The 20,844-nt window shown below is 41.5% G+C and overlaps 1 protein-coding gene across 1 annotated transcript; it reads left to right on the forward strand.

Annotated features, from left to right (window-relative positions):
• The first annotated feature begins 11,785 nt into the window (after positions 1 to 11,785).
• LOC129326904 (uncharacterized) lies at positions 11,786 to 16,477 on the forward strand. The gene is made up of 4 exons (XM_054975230.1): positions 11,786 to 13,197; positions 13,319 to 13,393; positions 14,248 to 14,331; positions 15,782 to 16,477. Exons 1-4 carry the CDS (start codon positions 12,723 to 12,725, stop codon positions 16,234 to 16,236), a joined length of 1,089 nt encoding a protein of 362 aa, XP_054831205.1. The 5' UTR covers positions 11,786 to 12,722; the 3' UTR covers positions 16,237 to 16,477.
• Positions 16,478 to 20,844: the final 4,367 nt, after the last annotated feature.

Consider the following 20,844-nt stretch of genomic DNA (forward strand, 5'->3'; position numbering starts at 1 on the left):
TTTTAGCTATTAGACCTTTCCTATGAGATTGTGTTAATTTAAGTAAATATTCAAAGTCAGTTCACGCTTTAATGAGGTTACAAGTGGCTGACTTTCTAGTAGGTGCCTGATTTGGAGGTATTGAAACCATGGGATTGTAGCATTTGTATCCTTTTCTATTTGAGCCTTGTTCAGGATAATCCCATGTTTGGTTATATCAATAATCCTGTTTTGTTTAATTACTTTCCATAATTTAAAAGAATTTAAGTCCATGCCAGGTGGGAACCAATTCTGATCTATAAAAGATGATAATGGCGAGATGGTTGGAGCAAGATGTTGCCTTAACTTGTCCCATATGTCTAAGGTGGTTCTTAGAAAGGGGTTAGTATGAATTTGAGGTGGTCTATTCTTAGGTTCAGCCCATATCACATCCTGTAAGTCGTGTGGGTATATGTGTGATGATTCAATTTGTGGCCAACCTGAACCTTCTACAGTATTTAATAGTATTATGATGTTTGCTAGTTGGGCAGCTATGTAGTATTGTTTTAAGTCTGGGACTGATAATCCACCTTTCTTAGCAGACCGTTTCATGGTTAAATAGTTTATCCTAGGGCGTTTGCCATCCCATATAAAACTGTTTATAATTTTTTGCCAATGTTGGAAATCTTGATCTGTAAGTTTAATTGGTAGCATGCAGAAATTAAATAAAAATTGTGGGAGAATCATAGATTTTACCAGATTAATCTTTTCTGCCCACGACAACTTCATTTCTGCCCACTCTTTAATTTTGTCTTTAATCTTTTTTTGTAACAGTTTAAAGTTAGCTTCTTTTATATCCAGTAAATCAACTGGTATCTTAATGCCTAAATAAGTCCATTGCTTATGGGTCCATTGATATGTAAAATTAGAAGCTATCTCTGACCTAATGATTGGAGTTAGGTGAATAGGGTACATTTCTGATTTGGTTTTATTAATTTTAAGACCTGAAATGTAACCAAAATCATGCAGGGTTTTTTCCAGGGCTGGTAATGAGGTGCATGGATGTGCAAGGTAAAGGACCATGTCGTTCGCAAACAAGGAAAATTTTATAAACGTGTTTTACAATAGTGATGCCACTAATGGCGTTGTTTTGCTGTATAGCCTCAGCCAGAGGTTCTATGGATAAGGCAAATAATAATGGGGAAAGCGGGCATCCCTGTCTGGTTCCTCTTGTGAGCTCAAAGTCTTTTGATTTCAATCCATTGAGTTTTATTTGGGCCTTAGGAGAAGCATATAATAGTTTGATAATTTGAATAAAAGAATGGCCAAATCCCATCCTAGAGAGCAATCTTATTAAATAATTTGTTTCTAAGCTGTCAAAGGCTTTTTCAGCATCTAATGAGAGCAGGAATGACTCTATTTGATTGGTTTTACAGTGATTGATAATGTTTAGAGTCTTTCTTACATTATCTGTAATATTCCTGTTTGGTATGAAGCCAGTTTGATCAGATTGTATATAATGACTTATGATTTTATTCAGACGATTAGCCAGTACTGCTGTAAATATCTTTGCGTCCAGATTTAGTAATGATATGGGACGGTAAGAAGATGGGAGGGTGGCATCCTTCCCTGGCTTAGGGATTACAATAATTGTAGCTTCATACCATGTTTTTGGGAAGTTGCCTTTTAAAAGGATTGCATTGCAAGTTTGGCAAAGGGGTTCTGACAGAATGTGTATAAACTTTTTATAAAATTCGGCAGGGAAGCCATCTCTGCCGGGAGTTTTATTTAGTTTGAGATTTTTGATGACTTCAGTGATTTCCTGAGAGGAGATCGGTAGATCTAGGAAAGCTTTATGCTCTGGAGTAATTTGTTTCAAGGCTGTAAGAGAGCTTAGGAAGTCCTCAATACCAGATGGTGTTGGATTCTTTGATTTATATAAAGTAGAATAAAAGTCACGAAATATATCTAGGATTTCCTTATTATTGGAAGTGTGAGACTTACCATTTCTTTTAATTAAAGAAATTTGGTCGGAAGAGGATTTCTTTTTAACTTTCCAAGCTAGGAGGCGTAACGTTTTAGGGGTTTTGTGCCAGTACCTCTGTTTTAAAAACAGTAGATTCTTTTGTATGGAAGATGTCTCAAGTGCCTCTAGCTTTTTCCTTTCTAAAGTCAATTGATTATAGTCTTTCTTATTGCAGTATTTTTTGTGTTTATTTTCAAGAGCATGGATTTTGGATATAATTTCTGATCTAGTCTTCTCTCTCTCTTTTTTATAGAATGAAGCTAATGAGATGATTTTACCTCTGACTACAGCCTTCATGGCTTCCCAAATTATTGCTTGAGAGACTTCACCTTCTGTATTCTCTTTGAAATAATTTTCCAGTTCTAATTCAATTTCTTTTTTAATTGTTGGGTGTAATAAAAGAGATTTGTTCAGTATCCAGCGAGTGTCTTGTTTTATTTTTTCCGGAAAGGTCAAAAAACAGTCTACCCAGGCATGGTCCGTCCAGATTTTACTGTCTATGGTGGAAGAGATTATATTATGATAAATTTTGGGGGAAGCCAATATGTAATCTATTCTAGTATGGATTTGACGATGGGCGGAAAAATAGGTAAAGTCTTTCTCTAGGCCGTGCTGTGAACGCCACACATCGTTAAACTCAAATTTGTCAAATAGTAAATTGAGGTTTGATCGATTTGCTTTGTTTCTCTGACGTACCCTGTTGTTTTGGGATCGATCCAGGTTTGAATCTGCTATGAAGTTAAAATCCCCACCACCACCAAAATTTCACCATCCGCATACAACCTTAAATTAGATTTTCATGAAGAAATTCAATTTGCTTGTCATTTGGAGCGTAAATAGATGCCAAGGTTATTTTTGTTTCTTCCAGAACCCCCTTGACAAAAATAAAGCGCCCCCTAGGATCTATTTTTGAGTCTTCACATTGGAATCTAACATTCTTTGAGATTAAGATTGCAACACTCCTGGCACTGGATGAGCCTGGGGCTTGAAAGTGCACATTGAAACGATTAGACTTTAATACCTGAGGCATTTCTTTCCTATAATGGGTTTCTTGCAAAAACAGTATGTCTACCCCTTGCTTCACTAAAGCTATAGTAACACGTTTAAGTTTTATAGGATTGTTTAATCCTCTGCAATTTAGAGTAATAATTTTGATTCTATCTGTCATTAGTTATGTGTTAAATAGAATGATATAACGGACAGATAAAACTCTGTGAGCATGAGGAAATAAGGCATCCTCTGAGTCTTTGATAACCTATTTTCAGCTACTCCGTATGGTTCCTCCAATATTGCATAATATATGTTGTCAAACAGAACTGTAACATTAATACAATAACCCCATCCCACCCCCTTGAACAAAAACAAAACACCAGTTAACATAATACTGCTCCTTCGTGTGAAGGAGCAATCTCTCCAGAGGCACAGGTCTAAACTGCCTGTGTCAACACAAATAAGGAGAATGGTTAGGTTCTCCCCTTTTCTGGAGGATCCTATACAACTGGGAACTAAAATGAGTACCAGGTTTACCCCCCCTCCCCCCCCGACCGAAGAAGTAGAAAAGAGATGAGGACTACAGTTACAGAAAGGTTTGAAGCTACAGATAGAGAAGAAAAAGAAATGTAAGGGCAAGAACAATATTGACGGACAGAAATGCTAGAGAAAAACTCTAAGAAATGATGGTTGCTTGCATGCATTTTCTCGCTCAGGCAGTTGTTTTCATCGGCAACGTGGCCCATCCCGTCATAGTGGAGGATTTCTGTGCGACAGTAGAGCTTTTGTTCAGATCTGGTGAGGATAAGTTCAGTTCCTTAAGAAGAGATGTGTCAGATAACAGATCTGTTGCTTGAAGAGTTCTTCCCTGATGTACTACTTGGAGTTTAGAGGAGGCCACCCATTTGTATCTGATGTTTGCGCTGTTTAGTTGAGTGGTTATGGGTTTAAGCTCTCTTCTCTGCAAAAGGGTTTCGCTTGACAAGTCCTGGAAAACTTGAATTCTCTGCCCTTGAAAAAGGAAAAATCCTCTTTTTCTAGCCTCTTGAAGGATTTTCTCTTTAGTACGTGAGTCCATAAACTTAACAATAATATCTCTGTTAGTGTTTTTTCTTAAGTTGCAGAGGGAGCCCATCCTATACGCAGCTACAATATTTGGTGCCACACCGTCTTCCAATTGTAGTTCCCGAGCCAGCCACCCTGACAGGAAGACTATTAACTCAGTTGAGCCTTCTTCTGATTCTGAGAATCCGCGAAATTTTAAATTATTTGATTTCCATTTATTTTCCAGGTCCATGATTTTATTTCTCATCCAGCTCTCGCTAGCCTGCAAAGTGCGTGTTTCTTTTTGCAAGGACAAGCTGAGCTCTAAAGCAGAGTCTGCAGTGCGAGTTACTTGCTGGAGAGACTCAGATATTGCAGTCAATTGATCCTTCATAGGTTTCAGAAGTTTCTCAATTCTATTGGCAATTTTATCTTCCAGTTGATCTATTTTAATATTTAGGTTTGTTTCTTGTACCTGGGTTTCTGTGTCTTTTATTTCCTCAGCAATGACGGAGGCCATTTTGGCTGTAGAGTGGGGTTCAGCTGCAGCGCTGTTTCTGTGCTCTCCCGCCGAAAAAAAGGTTTTTACTGATTGTGAAATCAGCTCTGAAGATTTATTTTTATTTCCTCCTGTCTTGCCCATAGTTGTAGCTTGTTAGGATCACTTTAAGGAGCTAATAATTCAGTCGGGGGAAGGGAAAATCTAGGAGCCTGAAACTCACGCATCTAGCATACACGCTGACGCCCCGCCCCCCAAAATCAGGTTTTTTTTAAAATCGTAATTCAGATCGGGCCCATCTCTAGTCATAATTAAAGAAACACTATCTGTTTATTTATCTTTTCCACTGCTGAAGAGAAAAGTGGTTTACTTGAAACAAAACACTGGCTTGTCTCTTTGGCTGTGAGAACTCCTCTATTATGAACATTATGCAAAGTTAAAATACTCTCTCCCCTATTGTTCAATCTTTATATGGGCCCCCTTGCCCAGTTGGTGCAAAGTTAAAATACTCTCTCCCCTGTTGTTCAATCTTTATATTGGCCCCCTTGCCCAGTTGGTGCAGTTTCGGACTGGGCTCAATATGCAGATGACACCCAGTTGTATCTGTTGATGGATGGCCGACCTGACTCTGCCCCTGACACCTTGTTGAGAGCTCTGGAGGCCGTGTCTGGGTGGGTAGAACAGAACAGGCTGAAGTTGAATCCCGCGAAGACGGAGGTCTTGTACTTGGGCCGTGGACTGTCGGAGGCAAGGATCCTTCTCCCGACCTTTGGGGGGGCACTACTTGTGCCCGTACCATCGGTTAGGAGTTTGGGCGTGATTCTGGATTCCTCCTTGTCTATGGAGGGCCAGATCACGGCAGTGGCTCGGGCGGCCTTTTTCCACCTTCGGCAGATAGTGTTTCATGAGAGTCCACTCATGCTGGCTGCCCCCAAAGGGGCACAGTATTTTATCTGTTGCTGTTTTTATTATTGATTTTAAGTTGTATTTTAATCAATGTTGGGCTCATTCATGTGCCCAACGTTAAAAAAAGGTAATGACGTTTCTATGAAAAAAATCAAAACCAAACATGACAGGAGTAGAGCTTTTAGTGGCCACAGGGGTGTTACACTTTCATATAGCTTCTTTAATTTCATATAGCTTCTTTTAATTTATGTATCCATGCTCCCCATGTTGAACTATTTTACATATATCGTCTTCTGTTAGACTTAACCCTTTGTTAACAGACCATAGCAATGTTTGCACTCATTCTATGCCTGTTGATTTCAAAGGATTTAGATTTACACTGTAGGTGACCACACTCTAGTTATTCAAATGACATTATATAGAGAGATTTCTAAGAAGTTAAACGGTATGCTTTGAGTAGCTGTCTGGATGCAAGTATTCATAAGCTCTTTTCGAGTTGTAATTTTTATGGTTTCCACATGGTGGTAGTCTCTATACTATGGACCGGCTGCCACAAGATGTACCAAAGAAGGGGAACAGAACATATCAAACAAACAGCTGCATGCCTATGGTATGATTCATGGCTAGTTATTCACAGCACAATGTTAAACATTTTAAAGGAAGTTCTGCTGGTTTCCAAAATGTTCACTTAACAATAGAGATCAGCTTCCAAAGGTGAACACATCATGTCTATTGATTTCCTTTCCCAGTCCCAACAGTGGACATCCTGTTCTAAACTACAGCAAGTTATCACTGGTCCTCAGCCATTTTTATTTTGAACCTATTCTTTATGGGGCACTTTACGCTCACAGTCTGTAAATGGCGCCTGTAAAATGGAACCTGTCTCAAAGGATTCAATGCTGTTATTTCACATTCAGCTTGTATTATAACCTTGCAAAAGTTTCCTAGATGAATGTGAGGTATTTGTGGTGTATCTTTATGGTTGTGGAGATAATCTCTTCCTGAAGCAGGATGTCTGATGATTGCACTATTCCAGTGCAGATGGGAGCTGGTAGATATGGGGGTGGGATTTAACAAAGATGACTAATGTCAGGCAAGGTTGCTGTAGTATATTGAGACTTAACAAAGCAGGGCCCCCTATTTTCCCTATCTGTTTGTTAATACCATGCAATGTCATATCAGTAAGGCACAAAACTGCACACTTTGTTGAGTTGCTGCAGGAAGAGGGAATTGATCTGGCTTGCATAACAGAGACATGGTTGGAAGAAAAAGATGTGGAGTGTCTGTCCCAAACTAACTCTACCTGGTTATGTGATCCTCCACCAACTACAGACAGGTGGCCAGGGAGGAGGGGTTGCTATTATACTCCATGGGTCTCTCAACATCTGCAAACTTCTGGTAAAAAAATTATCTGGCATTGACTGTACGCTCCTTACATTGGGAGTTAAGGATAGATGAGGTATTCTACTTGTTTACTGCCCACACAGCTCATCAGTAGGCACCGTTTTGGAGCTGGCAGAGGTGCTGTAGGAAATGGTACTGGAGATACCTAGACTGATTGTTCTGGGTGACATCAACATCCATGCTGAATTTTCCATGTCAGGGTTAACCTAAGATTTCATAGCTTCCTTGGCAGCCCTTGGCCTCTCTCAAATAGTGACAGGCCCAACACATGAAAATGGCCACACTTTAGACTTAATTATCTTGCAGAGTTATACAAGGCACAATCTTATCCCCCATGTTATTTAAAACCTTTAGGAGAAATCAGTTATTGAATTGGATGTCATCAATATGCAGATTATACCAAGCACTATATCTCACTATCCAAATCCCCTGGTGATCCCGTAGAGGTCCTAAATTGTTGCCTGACTCCTGTGGTCAAATGACTGAAAACAAACAACATGAAACTAAACCCAGGCAAGATGAAAGTCCTGCTGATTTGGCAGAGATCTTGAAGGGCATTGTGCTTCCAACTTTTAATTGACCCTTGCTGACTCAGTTAAGAGCCATGGGATTGTACCAGAGAAGCAAATAAATGCAGCAGCAAAAAAGGTTTTGTTACAACTCAGACTAGCCTGGAAGACAGCTAATCTGATCACCTGGATCCATGCTATGGTAACATTGAGTCTCCTTTCAAAGCCAACTTGGAGACTCTAGCTTGTGCAGAAAACCACAGCTCAATTATTATTAGGGGCTGAGCAGACCATGTATATTACTCCCATTCTGCAGCCACTCTATTGACTACTCATCAGTTACCAGGTTAAATTCAAGGTCTTGGCCATCACATACAAAGCCTTCATGGTCTTGGCCCCTTGTATTTGCAGGACCACCTATACTTTGCTATGGCAGCTTTGCTCATCTGAACAGGACCTTCTGCAGATACTGCCCTGCAAATGGGCAAGATCAACAGCTGCCCATACACACACATTCTCTTTGGTGGCCTTATAGACTGCCCTGCCTGAAGAGGTCAGGAAAACTCCCATCCTGGCTTTCTGCAAAATGTGCAAAACTGAGTTATTCATGAGGAGTTTTTACTCAGGTAACAGGTCTGTGCTGTAAAACATGGCTTAGATAGATGCTTTGAAAATGGATAGGGACTGTAGAGTATACTATGGAGTACTGTCACTGTAATAATAATAATAATAACATTTGATTTATATACCGCCCTTCAGGATGACTTAATGCCCACTCAGGGTGGTTCACAAAGTATGTCATTATTATCCCCACAACAACAATCACCCTGTGAGGTGGGTGGGGCTGAGGGAGCTCCTAGAAGCTGTGACTGACCCAAGGTCACCCAGCTGGCTTCAAGTGGAGGAGTGGGGACTCAAACCTGGTTCTCCAGATTAGAGTCCCACGCTCTACAATAAAGTATTGTAGATACGCTCCTACTGTGAGTTCCTGAAATATTTCATGTGTCATCATGTCAAATTACTTATTTTCTTTCAGCAATTTATGCTTGCTTTCAAATTTCTTCAATCTATACCCTATTTTATTGTTTATTGAATATCCTAGCTGTTGGTTATTTTGACTTACCCTGTGTAATTTGATTTGAGTCTCAGTGAGAAAGGCGGATTATAAATAATATAAATCAAATAAAAATAAAATATTGTTCAACTTTTCCTCAGCCAGTCATTCACACAACATTTAACTATTAACTACTTTCTAGATTGTGGAAGACTTAACCACAAACATATATCTTGCTTTATCATTCTAGATTAGTAGGAGTGGACAGAAATTATAATAAGGAACATTACAGGAGCCAGTGTTGTTAAGTGTTCAGCTAGGATTTGGAAGACCCTGGTCAAATCCTCACTCTGCTATGAAAACTTACTGAGCGACCTTGGGTCAGAAAAAGTTGTAAATGGCCATATTCAGTCGTGCAAAATTCAAAAACAAGAACAAAATTCTTTTACTAGGACCAATCAAACTGACACAAAACATTGTGCAAGTATTTCAGCTCACCAAAACTCTTCATCAGGCTGGATGTAACATTTTTGAAAGCGGGGTGGAAAGCAGATTTTTCAAGCCATGGTGTTACTTACCTGATCTTACAAATTTCTTCTGTGAGATAGATGCTGGCAAATATTTTCATTTAACTACTGGTGATAGGTTACAACACATTCTCTAGGAAGAATAATTTGTTTGATAGCATCCACTCTTTGTTCACTCCTTGGAAATACAAAGACCAGCACAAGTCTATCCAAAATCTTCTCAAATGCCAATCAAGATAACCAGTTCCCTTGAAGCCAAACTGGGTGTTTTTACCTTGAGTAAATAATGGAAACAGAAATTCTCAATGGCCCATTCCAGTAAAGAGGCTATATAAGGCCAAGCTAAAGCAATAAAATGTTGTTTTTCTTTTCAGAATTTTCAGACCAACATCAGTAGCTCTACCATCTTTTCCCATGCGACTACCCGTCAAACAAGAACTTGACATGCAGAAATTAATAATGTGATGCTCTCTGCATGACTGGCTGCTATCAAGGACTCTAGAGCAGAGATGGGCACGAACAGCAACACGAACAAAAAAACCCCACAAACAGCCCAATCTGCTGTTTGTGAACAAGCTGTTCGTGAGGCCCCATTCTAAACAAACAGGTGGTCATTGCAAGCCTCCTTCATTGCTGTTCATTGCTGTTCGCCAAGCAACAGCACCTGCAATCAATTCCCTTGGCAACTTAGGCAGGGATTGTCTGAACTCTGTCTGAACTCCAGCTGTTGCCCTGGAAAACCCAATCTAAGCCCAATTTAGCTTGACAGGTCTTCCTTTCAAGTGTGGAGCTCCAAATTTGTTTCAAGGGAACAAAGACCAGGGGGGAGGGGGGCTCCCAGCTCTGGCTTTTGGACAGTTGCTGTTGGCATTTTGATAGAGAGAGTGCATTGGAGCTTGAATTTTCTTTGTGTGTGGTGGGATAGGGATCTACCACTTCAAGTTCCAGGGCTGCTGCCAGGCTCTGGGCCAAGCTATTATTTATCATTGGTACCTTTCCTGGTGCCTGCTCAGGTCAGGTTTCTGGGAGTGGTGCAATTGGGAACTTGACTTGGATGGTGGCTGGAGGAGAGCCTGCTGGCCCCCACGAACAGCCAACCATGAACATGTTTGTGAACAGGGCCATGTTCGTGGTTGTTCGTGAGTCCCTGTTTGTGGATGGCAACGAACAACAAACACCATGTTTGGGTTTTTTTTCTGTTCGTGCCCATCTCTACTCTAGAGTGAAGTCATTTAAAAAATGGCAACCTTGTATCTTGGACTACAAGAGGCCTATTTGGAGCAATACTTACTTTGTAAAATGAAAGATGCTGAGACTAAATAGCAGCTCAGAGGTCACATGCTTTTAGAAACCCAGATCATAGATGCGTGCAGCCCAGGTACAGTAAAGGAGGTACTGTAAATACATGCCACTGGCACTCGGAAATGATCTTCACTTTGCTTCATCAGAAACTGGTTGTAAGGATAACCCCAGAATGAAATTAATCACTGGCTAGGGGAGTGGTTGTAGTATTTACTGCCTACATGAATAAATGGAAATGTGTTTCACAGCCCATGTATCTGGCTGAAGACACTGTGTGTTTTCATCATGATGTCTGTAAGGCATGTATCAAAGTGCTGCAAGATTTTTCATGAGTCCACTAGTTTTAACAGGCTTGTTAAAATGTTTTAAATCCTGAACAGATGAATTAAAGATTTTACATGGCTCTGTATTCTAGGCATAAAGAAAATAGGCCAACTGTTAAACCTCAGGGTGCTCATAGTGCATATACATGATGTTTTATCAACATACTAGTGGTATACCAACACGGATTTCTAAACGCTGCCTCCGCAGGAAAGCTGTACTCTTTGAATTTGCTCTAAATAGAAAAGCTGCAAGGACAGCCTTGACTGCACTGGGACCAAAACCAACAAGAAGCAGACATGCCCCAAATCCCAAAGTCTTGTAAGTGGAAGAAGGAAGAAAGGTTTTCTTTTTTAAAAAATTCTTTTACCAAGTCATACTAAGTGTTTATTCACCTTTACCTGCCTTGGGAATTTTAAAACTTTAATGGAAGTGTTAACATAGAGTAAATCAGAGATAAGCATCAAATTTATGCAGGGCTGGCCTCACCATTAGATAGTGTGAGGCTACCGATTCAAGGTGACCTGAAGGACTGTAAATTGTCAGTTATTGCAGCACCATTAGAATTTTACTAAGAGCCATCTGGCTTTTCTACCACAGATTCAGAAATGCTCACACTCACATAAGCAAGGTTATATCTACTCATTCATGGAAAGAGTCCTTCCACAAGCAGAAGATTACTTTTCGGATGCAACCCCATGCAATCAAAATGGGAAAACTCACTGTTCAAACAATGTAGAAGTGCACACTGGAGGTAGCATCTTTGCGCGCGCACATTCCTGCCCCAACACAACATCGTATCTGGAAGTGACATAATCGTGCTGGCTGTGGGAGTGCTCTAGTGCTTCGTTTGGGGCCAAAGTCAGCTTCCGCAAAGCACAGGAGTGCTCCAGCCACAAAATTGTCCAGGTTGCCTGCCAGTTGTGGGCAATCACGAGGCAGGCCGAATCCACACCTCTCCTTTCCTCCGGTTTTCTCTCGCATGTAAAACGCATGTTTTCTGGCCGTCCACACACTCCTACCGTGATTCCGCAGTTCCCGCGGTTTTCTCCCCACGGATATTTCACCCATTTCAAGCGTTTTTCTCGCGCCGTTTTCACCATGGGTGAGAACAAAAACTAGCGTTTTCTAAGGACTCCTCCCAGTAAAAACCACTCCCATTGTCCCCCTTTGTTATTTTTTTTTCCTGAAAACCACTCCCTGCGCCGTGCGCGGCCAACACCATGTTTTTTTTAAAAAAAAAAATTTATAAGTCTTTCGCTGTTTCTAGGAAACGGTTATGTGCGTTATTGCATAATCGACTTAAAGTTGGATGTGGTGGGGCTAATATTGTCGATCATGCCCTGAACGCATGTTCTTGTTGTCTTCAGTTCCCTTTTTTTCCAGAAAAATCCTGCTGTTAGTCTGGTAATGCGACCTATAGTTGGACGGAACAGAAAAAAGGCAAGAAGCCCCTATATTGCCAAAGTTAATTTCTTGTAGTGTACTGTTTCGGGATTCACAGTCTTCTTTGACAGATGTACGCATCTGATGAGGAGCACATTCATACTAGAAAGCCTGTGCCACAATAAAATAGGTGACTCTCGGAGGTGCCACTGAACTCATTTTGAATTTGAAACAACATACTAACTCGGCTACTTCCAGGTTTACTTTTGAAAGAGCCATTGATCTAAAAATCGCCTCATCACAGCGCCAGTGAAGCGGTGGTGAGATGAGTTTTCCATTATGCTGCCACTATTCGCCTCATTGACATTTGTGGATTTTCGGAATAAAAACGTGATTTTTCCATCTATCAATCTGATGTAGAGAACAGTGATTATCGAAAAACAATCCCACCATAATTTGTGTTCTTATCCAGCGTTAACAATCGTGGTTTTTGTTTTCCTTGAAGTATTCACCTTTTTTTTGGAGCGATTTAATGCGATGCTTTTAAATTCGGGGTGGTTGTGTTATGTGAATTCGATAATGTGGTATATCGAAATTTTAATTTTTGGGTCAACATTCTGCGCCAAATCTAACGGTCACAAAGGACCTTTTGCGCATGCTCTGGATGATTGAGTGGGCTGATTCCGGGCGTGGAGCCGCCATCGCTGAAGAGTCTTAAGTAGGCAGAAAGAAAATCTGATCACTACTGTCTCAAGGTGGGTTTTTTTTCCTCTGGTCACCGATTCTACTGGAGGCCATGGAAAACTCAATCAATGTCCGGACCGCGACATGGCGTGAAAGAGAAATTATTGATCTCTTGGACTTGTGGGGGGAGGACAAGATCCAGGAGGCCTTACGCAGATCGCATAGGAACATTGACTGTTTTCGAAAAATTGCCAACCAAATGGCTGCTCGTGGTCACAAAAGATCTGCTCTTGAGTGCCGGAACAAGACCAAGAGTATGAGACTTGAATACAAGAGGGTGATTGCCCATAACGGCACATCTGGGAATGCGCCCACAACTTGCGCTTACTTCAGAGAGCTACACAGCATACTAAGAGGGGACGCAAGTGTGAAGCCAAAGCGCATCGCTCGTAGCCTAAATCTTGCAGTGCAGGAAAGTTCCAAACATCCAGATGTTACACCTGCAGACGGCTCGGAAGAGCTCTTCAGTCATGATCTTGTCACTGTTGACTACGAACAGATTCGGAGCTCGACGCCTGCACCTAGAGGTAACATGGGTTGTCCATTGCTTGCACATGGTTGATTAACTCTTTGTTGATGCTTGCCGGGCAAGAACAAGTAAGCTCAATGTTCATTTGTTTTGTTGTGTTTTTCTCTTTCTGTTAAAAGCACACAGCTCCATGTCCACAGAAGAGGAAACGGACTGTGACCTGGATCACACAATAGATGGCCTGGCAGACAAAGGTGAGTGATGCAAAGTACCTTCGCAATGCTCCAAAAACCTTGAGGTGACATGGGACAGCACTTATTTCCCTCATAGATTGATGTCCTGGATGCATTCCTGGACAGCGGGATGTGCTGTAGGATTCTGTTTCCGGAATCAAGTTAACAATCTATGGTGTTCACCAAATGAAACACTTTCACTTGAGCTATTTGAGAGGAAAAACCCATAGTCAGACACAATTACAAGCGCACATCAGCACATGGACTTGTCATGGACGATGCATTGGAACAGCTGATCCATGCTTGCCTGAAAGCGATGTGTGGCCATTCACAACGTTCCATTGTGTCGGTGGCCACATCAAGTCAAGTCACAATGTCGAGTTGTCGACAACAGCAGAAAGGCAGGGTGATGTGTGCCCTTGACAATTCATAAGTTGTGACAATCCCTTTTGCAATGTTGGTCATCCAAATCATGAGATTTTTGTTTTGTTATTTTGTGGGGAAAATGATAGGTATGGACTGGTGCTTCCATGGCCACAGTCTACGACAACCGGACTTGGTGATCATGGGAAAGATTGACAATTATTGTGTGACACTAGTCATTTCATGCAAAAAAAATTTATTTTAACTGTTTTATTTTAGAGAAAAATCATGTATGGCGGAATTTCTTGCGCCTGTTCGATCAAACACGTGGTTAGATGGGATTTATAAAATGCTTGACATACTTGTTCATGGCGGGGTTTGTCTTATTCACTTGGGGATAGACCAAACAGAGTTGAAAGAAATCTGGACAATCATTCAAATATAAAGCGGAGCATTAAAGGATGCGGAGTGCATAGTTTGCTTTTGATCAACATCAATGTGTTTCCTTGCAGAGAACATGGAGCCTTGCAATGATGCCCAGGAAGACTGGACATCAGATCCGGTTGTCCCTTCATCTCCCAAGGAATCATGTCCAGGTGACTGTCAAAAAAATCAACATTTATATGAACGTATATATACACATACACACACACAAACATTCATACATATATTTATATGTAGATAGATAGATAGATAGATAGATAGATAGATAGATAGATAGATAGATAGAGACATATGCATAGATATGCATATATGTATATATACACACACACGTGTATATATACACACATATATACACATATATACACACACACATACATGCATACACACACACACATATATGTTTATACATAGATATTGATATAGATATATATGTATGTATGTGTGTGTATACATAGATATAGATATAGATATAGATATAGATATAGATATAGATATAGATATGTATCTATGTATTTGTATATGTTTATGTATATCTATATGTATGTGTGTGTGTGTGTGTGTATATATATATATATGTATGTATTTGTATGTATGTATACACATACATACATACATACATACATACATGTGTGTGTGTATGTACACACACACACACACACACACACAAACACATACATACACACATACATACATGTATGTATGTATGTATGTATGTATGTATGTATGTATGTATGTATGTATGTATGTATGTTTTTGTATTTGTGTATGTGTATGTGTATGTGTATGTGTATGTGTATGTGTATGTGTATGTGTATGTGTATGTGTATGTGTATGAACTACAATGCCAAGACCACGGCAATACAGCCCTGAAAAACCCACAACAACCATTGGTTATATAATGTTGAACGTTATTTCTTACACTCCACATAATTAAGACAAAGCACAAAAATATGTGCCAAGCCTTCACAAACTGTTGGCCTCTTTCTTGGACTCAAAACTTGGCTCACAGAGATGAATGCACAACTTAAGTAGTAATCGTTCGGTCTCTGTCTATCCCTTATTGACATTGCAATCCTACACATGATTGCTCCGGACACTGCCCTTTGAAAGGAATGGGTCAGGAATGGAGCGGATCATCTTATGGCTGCATTGTGAATGTTCTTTCCCTACCATGCACATGACAGATTTTACTTGGGTGGTTTAACACTCATGACCGCTCAGACATACCCATGCTTCACACTGCAAGCCAGACTTTTTCTGTCTCCTTTGCCATTTCTTTCTTTCCACTAAACACAAAAGGCCAACGGCACGCACCACACTTTCAGTCATCGACACCACGCACTCATCACAGTCTCTCAAACAGACATTGACTATTGCATCAATCCATCAAATCATGAAGATTGCGCAGATGACCTGACATGGCAACTCATGGATGTTCGTTTTTCAGACATAGCTTATGATGTGGACACCATGCTTGTTTTCTGACAATGTGCAAAGTGTCGTGTGGATTTAGTTCATGCTTTTGTTTCCAAAAATGCAACTGTGTTTTGGAGGGGGAAAAAAAGGCTTAAAACCACACTCTCCATTATCCCTGTCTCACAGGTGGATATCCTATGGATCTTGCTGAGCTGTCTCCGGGGACACGTCTCTCCAAAATAAGAAATAGAAAACGAAAAAATGCAGCCTTGTTCGGAGTCGCAGACAGAATGCTGAGCCAGGCAAAGGAGGTTCACCGTGAGCAGCTTGACGAATGGAGAATTGAAAGGAAAGAGACTGTTAAGTGGCTCGAGGAGGACAAGAGGGTGCAGAGGGAATTTCTAGAGGAGACTCGGCAGGAGAGGAGTGATCTTAGGGCTTCCTGGAGGGAGAATCTCGAAGTTATGAAAACAGCGGTCAGCACATTACAGACACTGGGTGAGATAATGGTACAGCAAAGGCTGAGTAACGCTCCCTCTGAATTGGGAAACACTCAACAGGAATCCCAGACCACAGCAACAAGAAATGTTAATGTGAGGCGTGCTTGTGTCGGTAGGGCAAGGGACAGGTTAACTTTGTAGCATCGGCAAAATGAAAAATAAAAATAGTTATTGATTGGTGGTCAGGTTACATCCCGATAGTTTTCTTTCCCACTTTGAGATGAGATGATGAAGGGATGGTTTTTTGGAAAATGAGCCCTCTTTGTGGCTTTGTCAGTTCATTTTTTCGATTACAAATTGGAATAACAAGTCAGACAAAGTTGAAGTCTGGAAAAAGGTCTTTGTTGTCACACAATAAAAACTATGTACATGTTAACAGTTAGACGTATTTCAATATATTCTTTTTTCTTTCAGAATAAACTTATCTGTTCAAAATGCTTGAGAGTTCAAAATGAGGGCGAGATAAACAGACAGGTTAACTGGGGGGGGGGGTTGAAAACTTCCACAAAGAGCAATCAAAACAGTTCCAAAACAAACATTTTAAACCGTTACTGGGAGTGTTCACCACTGGCAGTGGTGGGGCCCGTGGAGGCGCTTTTCCTCTGTTGATCGCGTCGCTCCAGTCGTGACACCCTCCTTCCTAGGCGTGTCAGCCTACCCTCTATGGAGGTCACACGTTCCATCACCTTGGATACTGAAAGGAAGGAGTCAAATAATTAAGTCTCTTACAATTGGTGAATTTGGCATTAAAACATTCTTTGTAGCCATCTGTCTCTCTCCTTTTAATAATGAATTTTCAAAAACCATTGATAGTTTGCACCGGTGGTACAGTAACAATTGATGATCCTTTAAAAAAACAAAGACATCTCAGCCAGTGCAGAATGTCGCAAATATTCGAGCCAGCATTTTCAAATCAAACATTGATTTTCTTCTCTTAACAAACATTTGTAGGAGTGATTGAATGACATCTTTTTGGGGGGGGCCCCAAAGGATTAAAAACATATCTGGACACAAGTTACAGTTCAATTGACAGATCATGATGTTGTCAATAGTGGTGTGAGGGTTGTCATATGCCCCATTAATAGCAATGGTAGACTGACCGTTGTGGTGCAGCATTGCCATGAGGAGACGGTCCCAAATAGTGCACTCAATGGAAAGAAGTGTTGATTACTTTGAGTGGCACCTTTTCTCAAATATGGACCGTGTTTACATTTCTATTAATGGATGATTCAATGTGACACTCAGATGCCCATTGCAAACCTCTCCAATTAATAATGAATTGTTTTCAAACTCACTGGTGCTCCCAATGCGCCCCTCCATTCCCGAGACACGGTTGTACACATCATCTATTGAGTGCTGCCCAGGGCTGGTTTGGGCCTGTGTCCCAGAAACAGGCTCATCCTCCAACGTCACAGCTGAAATGTGAACGCAAACACAACAGTAATGGTTGGCACGGCAGGTTATGGTAATTGGATATTGTCATGCACTTCCGCACGCTTCTCAAAATCCACCACGACATTTTCACATTGCCTATTTTGGTTTGATACTCAAACTGTGTAGGATGGTGATTCTCCAAAGCATCTCCAAAAAGAAAAAAAATCAATCATTGAGAGGTTTTCTCCCCCTTCCACCCCACCAACTGGGCCTCCTCAGGAAAAAATATTACATATCCTGCACCCATTTATATTAACATTTGGTCCATTTGTCAAGGTAGATGTCAGCACCCCAATATAAGTCGCTGTTTTGCGACGAAATAATGCTTTCATCCATTGCAGGAATAAAAAAAACAAGGAATACAACCAGTACGGCAAACACAAATCAACCAATTCTTTGGGACCCCGGACTTCCCCCGTTACAGAAAAGTGCACTCTCATGTAACACATTCAATTGACATTTCACAATAATGACAAATAATTGCGGTTGTATTCTCAATTTTTAAATGAGAGATGACGACAAACAAGAACAAAAATCTTGATCATGAGCACATGGCGTTCCAAATTTCCAGGGGATGATCTGTTCTGATTTCTGAAAACAAAAAATATCAATTCCTTCAAATGGAATGCCTTGGGCCCTTACCAGCGGTGGATGCGGGGAGGGACAAAGCACCGCTTGGACCAGGCTCCTCCTCTGCAGCGCTGTCCCCTTCCTCTCCACCCGGGTTCATTGTCCCCTGTGATGCTGGTTGCACATCTTGGCTCCTTCGCACCGCTGTAAGGGAAGGGAATTCAAACGATGACTATTACCATCACAAGTTTTATTCTGTACATACATTGACCCTTATTCATCTGCTACCGTGATCAGGCTTTTTTTTTTTTAATGAGGAAAACAGTCTTCAATGGATGTAGATTCTCTTGCCATGGTGGCTCACACAACCCAGTCTAATTCTTTGGGGCCATGGTATCACAATAACCATTGTTCAAGCTGACCACTGAGTTGACTCAACAAATTACTTCAAGCCCCCCCCCAACCCCCCCAACCCCCCCAAAAAACACCACTAAACAAATGGCTGGGTGATGTTCTCAGGCCACATTTGGCCGCCCTATAATTTTATTTCTGTTATGAATTTTTTTTTGGTATAACGAATTATCATTCTCACGGTGGGGGAGAATTTATTGTCATCCCAAAACAGGAGGGGACTTTGAAACTGTGCAGTGCACAGAGAAATGCGAGGAGTGGGTGTCCAGACTATGGGTGTTTTTTTATTTTAAAAAAATTTCTCACTTACCTGCGTGTCGGCGGGTTATCCAGCTCGGGCGCCCGGCTGCCTCCCAAAGGCGAAGCATGGATGAAAAATGCGCCGGGCGCCCACTTTGACGGGGTATCCCCTGCCATGCTTCGAGAGCATCGAAGAACGATCCCTTCACACGCTTGAATTTCGAGCGGCATTGCTCGGCGGACCGGGTGAAGCCCCTAGCACTCATCTGCCGGGCAAGCTTATGGAAAATAAGCCTGGTTGGCAGATGGGTGCTTTTCATCACCCGGTCCGCTTTGCCGCTCCTTTGGAGGATTTCAAGCATGGCCTCGACCTCCTCGTCCCGCCAGAAAACACCCTTCCCGCTCGGCGCCATTTTGTTAATTGAATACTGTTCTATCGAAAAAGTGGTTCTCCACTCCCGCTCATGATCGCACGCACACGTTAGAAATAAAAGGCGCCAATTTTAAAAATTGAGCGCACGGGAAAGTGAAAAAACAAATCGAACATACTAGGATATATCTATAAAAACTTATTAAATTCAAATCCTGATTAATGTGGTTGCAGACCCATCCATGTGTGAAAATTATTTTTACCATTTACAGGAACCGTATCTCAATAAATGGTTTAGGTTGCTAGAGAAGAGGAGAATACCCACCATTCGTCTTTGCGTTAAAATGAGATTAAGCTCACACAAATTGCCGCGAAAACCTCGGTAACAAAAGAAAATAATCCATTTTCAGAGAATGCACCTTTGCGGGGCAGGTTTTTTTCCCCTTAGGTTGGAACCAAAAATCACAAGGGTTTCCATTTTCCATTCATTAATCCATCCTTTCACTAAGTTTTTTTTCAACCAAATTATGCCACCTCCACTCTGTTCCTGACATGGCGGCTGAACAACAACCAAAATTGTTAGGGACCTGCCAACTGGTGGTGTGTGCCCATCTCTGCATCCATCCCGCTTTACAGTGCACACCTAAATGAATTGTTGATTTTGCTATTGTTGAGTACGGTAAGCACAGCATGCTCTTGGTTCCACTGTGGACAATTCACTTTGAAAAAGCCCACTGAATTAGCCATGGATATGTTCTCTCACGTCGAGGAGTCCCTAAAGTTAAAAACCTTAGCAATCCCTCTTATCTTTGTTCCCCAAAAAAATGCACAAATGAGCACAACAACACATTTTTTCCTATAAAAACAAAGTACTTTTTATTCACAAGCAAACATGTTAAAAAAATTACTGATTGAGAGCACCGCTTGAACAGATAATAAACAATGGTACAGCGATTTTCTGACTGGACGTTGACTTTTATCTGTTTATGCGACTCTCTAATCCGCAAGCAATATAAGTGGCAACTGCCTCTCTCACTGCCTTCCCCTGGTCCAGGTGGCTTTGTTGCTGTGAATCTTCTTGCTCAACTGCACGCGAGATGAGCAACGGGTCGTCAGATCCTCCATCCCCCACAATCGCGTGCCCCCGATCCTCACAGAGATTATGCAGAATGACACAGGCGGTGACAATTGTGACCACATTCTGCTCCCTGGCCTGCAGTCGATGGGAGAGGCACCTGAATCTTGCCTTCAAACGTCCGAAAGCACATTCAACTTTGTTGCGCGCACGTGACAGGCACCTGTCAAACCCTCTGTGCACCTCTGTCTCCGCAAACTTGCCATATGGCTTCATGAGCCAACGACGCATCGGGTAGGCTCCATCAGCCAGAACCAAAGGTGGCACGCGAACACCGTTGATTTCAATTGTGGGGTTCCCAGGCACAAATGATCCCGAGTCCATCGCCACACAAAACGCGGAGTGGGTGAAGACAAAAGCGTCGTGATTGCGTCCACTCCACCCTATCTCCGCGTCTATGAACCTTCCTCTGTGATCTACAGTTCCCTGGAGCAGTATTGATGAGAAACTCTTTCTATTTCCATACTGGTCCGGTTTGCCGCCTGGGGAACATATTGGGATGTGCGTCCCATCGATCGCCCCGATACAGTTTGGGATTCCAAGACGAAGGAAACCATCCATAATCTGTCAATCAAAGCAAAAAGTGTTA

Source organism: Eublepharis macularius, chromosome 1, assembly GCF_028583425.1.
Source record: "Eublepharis macularius isolate TG4126 chromosome 1, MPM_Emac_v1.0, whole genome shotgun sequence".
In the NCBI taxonomy this organism is placed as follows: domain Eukaryota; kingdom Metazoa; phylum Chordata; class Lepidosauria; order Squamata; family Eublepharidae; genus Eublepharis; species Eublepharis macularius.